This window comes from Curcuma longa, chromosome 8 (assembly GCF_044706935.1).
Source record: "Curcuma longa cultivar G26 ecotype Majalengka, Jawa Barat chromosome 8, ITB_CL_G26_1.1, whole genome shotgun sequence".
Lineage (NCBI taxonomy): Eukaryota > Viridiplantae > Streptophyta > Magnoliopsida > Zingiberales > Zingiberaceae > Curcuma > Curcuma longa.
Window position 1 is genome coordinate 14,002,358 of NC_133868.1, and position 6,000 is coordinate 14,008,357.

Genomic DNA, 6,000 nt, shown 5'->3' on the forward strand with positions numbered 1-6,000 from the left:
AGACATGACACGTGACTTAGATAAGTCGTATTGAAAAAATCTCGATGTTGATGCAAGTAAACCTTGCTCAATGTTACTAGTTGATGTCATTTCCACTTTGCGTCATCTAAAATGTTTAAATTATTTATCTCTCATTTATGATTATATTTATATGCGTGTGTATCCTTATGTGGTTGTTATGCACAGATAGTAATAAAATATTTATTACACTTTCGCTGTATGTTTAGAGATATAAATTTTAAAATACACTTATCGAAAATCTAATAATATATATATATAGATTTAAAGGGTTACTAAAAATGTATCAATTTGATATTTGATATGACTATGAGATTCTTAAGGACATTCATTATTTTTAACTAAAGTATTAAATAAAATTATTATATTTTTATTTTTTTTCAATTTAAGAAAGAACAAATTTTTTTTACTTTGATTTAAATGGGTGAAAGGGTATTTAAGAGAATTAAGTTTATATTTTAAATATTTATCAAGGTTAAGTTGCGTGGATTTCAATTATCGACGGCGTTTAAAGTTTGAACCAATCAATGTGTCCGGAACGCGTTCCATCATTGAATTCGGACTCGATGTCGAAGCCGTTGAGAACGTGTTCCATCAATGATTGCGACACGCTGTCGCAACCACTTAGTTGAAGTCGCACTCGGCAGGGACAGTGTGGGAATATCATAGGAAACAGCGAAACTTGTGGAAAAAACATCTCGAACGAACGAGCGGAAGGATGCCGGCCAGCTCACATCGCACTTGCTCGGCGCCTCCGAATCTCTCCATATCCTCCCAATCAATTTATATTCCAAAATTAAATCCCATTATCGTTGCAACCTGTTCGCATAATAACTACGGCGCCGAGACGACGTCCACAACCCAAACCCAAATCCAAGAAGAAGAAGAAGAAGAGGAAGAAGAAGAAATTCAATGGCCGCCGATCGGGTTACGACGACTCTTCTCCTCTTCTCGCTTCTAGCGGCGTCGACGGCGGCGTTGAACGTGACGACCTTGTCCTTCGACGATGGCTTCTCCCACCTCTTCGGCAACGACAACCTCGTTCGCTCCGGAGACGGCCGCGGCGCCCGTCTCACCCTCAATCGTTACTCCGGTACTACTCCACAATCGCTCCCTCCCACTGTTCCTTTAAATAAATCAAAGCTTTGATTAGTGGTTGATGATGTGATTTGTGATGGATTAGGATCGGGATTTATATCTCAAAATCTTTACCATCACGGATTCTTCAGCGCGTCCATTAGATTGCCCGCCGATTACACCGCCGGCGTTGTTGTTGCCTTCTATGTAAGTCTTTTCCTCAATTTTCTTGTATCTTATTCTCGATAAAATCTTTGAATACCATTTGTTTTTTTTTTTTGGTTCAATTAAGAATCGACATCGATGTTAAAGGCTTTCTATACTGAACTGAAATCGAACTAATATTGAAGTGGCTGAGTGGTGTAATTACAGAAACCATCGGAAAGAAAGAATTTAGATCGAGACAAAATTGAATGGATTTCTTGAATATGCATCATCATCACATGCAACATACATGTTCGATGCCGACGACGGTCAAGCTACCAATCAATAAGATGCCACCACAACCTTTGTGGATCCCACTGACGAGAAGAACATGAGAAAGAAGAAAACTAAACGAGCGGATTAGCAAGACGCCGAAGATTTCCGGCGAGGTCACTCCGACGCTCAAGTTAAAAGAAAAGAAATAAAAGTGGTAGTATGTGTAAAGAATTCGAGATACCTCTCTTCATACCTACGGGGTTTATATAGCAACAGCTGGAGCGTGATCTTCAGATCTTAACGCGTGTGATTAACTATTACAACACCATCAACGGCCTGATCTTTGACGGTTTCCAAACATCCAACGGCTCAGCAGTGTTGATTATCTTCATTCGACGGTTGTGCTCGTAAGTGTGCGAGATTTTAGGGGATCGAGTCTAGGAACTTGGTCTCCGTCCTTATCCTTTCGGATGAGCTAATAGGTCTGAACCAAGGAGAAAGAGTTAGCGTATTTATCCGTTGATAGCTGACCTGATGCGTGAGGTCGGAAGATATATGGGCGAACTGTATGAATGGCCGAGCTGTGAGAGTATGTGGCTGAGCTGTATGATTGGCCGAGCTGTGTGAACATGTGGCCGAGCTATCTGAATGGCCGAGCTGACCTGAGCGTATGACTGAGCTTGCCTATATGTGTGGCTGAACTGACCTGAGCGTATGATCGAGCTCTCCTTAATGCGTAGCGAGTGGCGAAGCTTACCTATATGCGTGGCCGAGCTCACCTGAGCGTATGGTCTAACTGAACTGAACATGTGACCGAGCTAACCTGAATGTGTGATACCAAGACCGAGTCATGAGGTCGACATGTGATACAGGGAACAAGCCATGAGGTTGGCTCATGAGGCCGGGACTAAGTCATGAAGTCGGCTCGTGAGGCTGAGACCAAGTCATAAGGTCGGCTCGTGAGGCCGGGACCAAGTCCTGAGGTTGGCTCGTGAGGCCGGGACCAAGTCCTGAGGTCGGCTCGTGAGGCCAGGACCAAGTCATGATATGCCCTTTGACCTTGTATATGCTAGGTCGTATGCTACTTTGGACCAATTGTTGACCTCTTTTTGCCACGTCAGACCATTCAAGACTTGCCATATCACAAAGCCTCCCCACCAAATCTAGTCGAAGGAGTGTAACGACTGACTAGACAACGAATAATCTGGGTATCTTCCCATTAGGTCAGGTCAGTGCTTGTCAGAAATGAGGTACAACGTTATAAGGGTTCAGGTCTGGCTCAATCATGGATCAATTCGATGAGCGCCCATTGAGCAGAATAGAGAGGTTGGTATGTATATTGAAATTGGTCAAAGGTCGGAAGGAACGAGTTGTCCGATCAAATCTAGCTAAGGAGACCGTGTCATAGGAGGGGTATGCGGATGTCAGCCGAGGAAGATGGCTTGGCACATTTGATGAGGTCGGCGATCACAGATCTAATTGCATTTATTAATCTAGGAGGTCCCAACCTCTCTCCCTATGACTTCGATACACGCCCTTAAGTGCGTCACCTCTCTGCCTATGACTTCGATACGCGTCCTTAAGTGCGGCCTTGAGTATGTGCCGAGCTCTCTTTGAGCTCGGTATGCTTCCTTGTGTATATGTCGAGCTCTCTTTGAGCTCAGTACGTATCTCCCACTTCATGCGCTGGCTTTATGGCTTGTCGTTCTGCCTAATCCGAAGAAAATAGAGCCGATTCCTCTACAAAAGGAGGAACCATATGGATAGACAGACAAATTCTTTCTAAAAGCGGAATAAGTATTGTAGAATACTTCTCCAACGGTTACAAATATCTTTTCAAGTGAATACTTCTCCAACGGTTACAAATATTTTGAAAATCCTACTATAAAAGGATAGCGGTTGCCATGGGTATAGGTGCACACACATATCTGCCCTAATTTTTTTTAACTCCTTGCACCACACCGTCGTAATCTAGCGGCTTCCATTTAACCACGTCCCCTCCGCCAGATGACTTTGCCGGCATATCGAATCCAAGTACTATTGAGCCTTTGTCTTTTTGCGTCCGATCGCTTTTTCTGCGTCCAACCTATTCTTACGTAAGTCCTAACCCATATGGCTTCTTCATCTCCCAAAACTCCATGGTTCGAAACCTGATGCAGTGTTTATGATTGGGATGCCATCAGTATGTTCCGGACCCAATTCGAAATCCCTCGCGATCATGCAATTTATGTGCCTCTACCTGATCATCGACCTTACCGACCTCCTCCCAGCCATGTAACTATTTTTTACGACCAAATGACCAACTGTCTCAAGTTTGTTAGATTTGAGAGGTGTCCTAAGGCAATCGCCTTACGGTTATATTATTTATTAGGCGGAGCACTTAGCTGTGCGACAAGAGGCTGAACTAGCTGCGGCCAAGAATCAACTTATGCAATTGAAGATCGATCTGATAGCAGCAGCGAGGCCATTGGGTTCAACAACTGGCAGAGGCCCGAGCTAAAGAAGAATAACTCACTTCTGAACTCAATGTGACCCAAGTGGAGATGAAGGATCTCCAAATGAGGAAGGAGGCTCGGTTCGCAGAATGTCACTGAGCCTTCCTGTCCTCGCCCGATTTTTTTTCATTTGGTTGCATTGAGATCGAGCACAATGATGGAGTACGACTTTGATGGTGTCATTTATAATTCATGAAGTCAGGACTTATAGCTCGAGATGCTGACCTCGGCTTCATAGATTTGAAAATAGTCTGGAACACTTTACCCGAGGTCGATCGTCGTGATTATCCTGACCCCGATGGGTCTGAAGTTCCTGTTGTGTAACTAGCCTGGTTGACATGCCATCCGAGCCAACCGATCTTCCTTTGGTCAATCTTTTGTTGAAGCCTACTGACCCTCCTGTTTCACCAGACCTCGCATTGGCAGCTGAGGCCCAGTGAGTCTCGGATTCTTGCATTTTTTTATTTTTTTTGTCTTCTTATGTATTGCTAGATATTTGGAAGCTGTCTAATTTCTGATCTAATTTCCTGCCTTTCTAATGAGCTAAGCGTTATGATCCTGGCTGAGAGATCGAGGCCGTGTAAGACCGAGCTCTCCGAACCTACAGCAAGGTAAAGTCGTCAAGCTCAGAGCTCGGAATTCTGACCTGTCATAAGGTAAAATCATCAAGCTCAGAGTTGGAGATCCGGCCTATCGTAAGGCTAAATTTATCGAGCTCGGAGCTCGGATGTTCGGGTCTGTCGTAAGACAGATTCAAAGTAGTCGAGCTCGGAGTTCTGGCCTGTCGTAAGGTTAATTCATCGAGAGGGGAGCTCGGAGGTCTATCCTGTCGTAAGGCAAATTCGTCGAGCTCGAGGCTCGAGATCCGGCCTGTTGTAAGGCTGAGTCATCGAGCTCGGAGCTCGAAGTTCTGCCTGTCGTAAGGCTGAGTCGTTGAGCTCGAAGCTCAGGGATCTGACCTGTCGTAAGACTAAGTCATCAAGCTCGGAGCTTGAGCTCGGATCCAGCCTGTCGTAAGACAAAGTCCTCGAAGCTCGGAACTCGGAGTCGTCGAGCTGGGGTCTAGCTGCCGCAAGGCAGATTCATCGAGCTCGAGGTCCGACCTATCGTAAGGCAAAGTCATCGAGCTCGAAGTTCTAGCCTGTCGTAAGGCAAATTCGTCGAGCTCGGGGCTCGGGGTCCGACTTGTTGTAAGGCTGGAGCCATCAGCGATAGAGATGAGAAGACTTAGAGATCGAGATTTGTATAGAAATCCGTATGCTTTTTATAAGTGTTTATTACAAGTAGACAGTCAAATGAAATAGATGCTAACTTTTAAATGCGCAACATTTAAATGTTTAAATGCGGAAATCGAAGTAGATGCTATCTTTTAAATGTGATACGGTCGCAAGTGAGTAGCATGCCAAGGCCTTGGAAGTTCTTTATCTTGCCAATCGGCTAGGTAGTATGACCTGATGTGCGTAGGGTATACATATGATTCTTATACTTTAATCGTATATCTTCTGTATTTCACGCTATTTCCTACATTCAGTTGCATTATTTTTATCTGTGCATTAGGCATGACTTTCTCTATTTTCCTAGTTCGGATGTCTGCTTGTGTGTTTATGTATTTGCAGGACGGAAATGGAGCAAAAAAGGTAAAACAGAGAAGCAATTGAAGACAAGGCAAGACAGGACCGTGCCTCACAGGCACGACCGTGTCTCATTCCTCCAGGGACCGTGCCCCCCCAGGGCACGGTCGTGCTCTTCACAGGCAGAACCAATCCCTGGCTGTGCCCACCAGGTACGACCGTGTCTTCCACCAGAGGAACAGCTGCCAAAGGTCGTGCCAAACAGACACGGCCGTGCCTTCGGCTCCAGCATCTAGCCAGTGCATGGTCGTGCCCCACAGGCATGGCCGTGCCATTTTTCCGCCGCGGCTGCCCCTGGCAGTGCCCCACAGGCACGGTCGTGCCATATTTCCCGAGCACCGACTGGCCATGGTCGTGCC

At 45.3% G+C, this 6,000-nt stretch overlaps 1 protein-coding gene across 1 annotated transcript; it reads left to right on the forward strand.

Annotated features, from left to right (window-relative positions):
* Positions 1-851: 851 nt before the first annotated feature.
* Positions 852-2,064, forward strand: LOC141834214 (putative xyloglucan endotransglucosylase/hydrolase protein 30). Its single transcript, XM_074721664.1, has 3 exons — positions 852-1,111; positions 1,202-1,302; positions 1,468-2,064. Exons 1-3 carry the CDS (start codon positions 931-933, stop codon positions 1,519-1,521), a joined length of 336 nt encoding a protein of 111 aa, XP_074577765.1. The 5' UTR covers positions 852-930; the 3' UTR covers positions 1,522-2,064.
* The last annotated feature ends 3,936 nt before the right edge of the window (positions 2,065-6,000 follow it).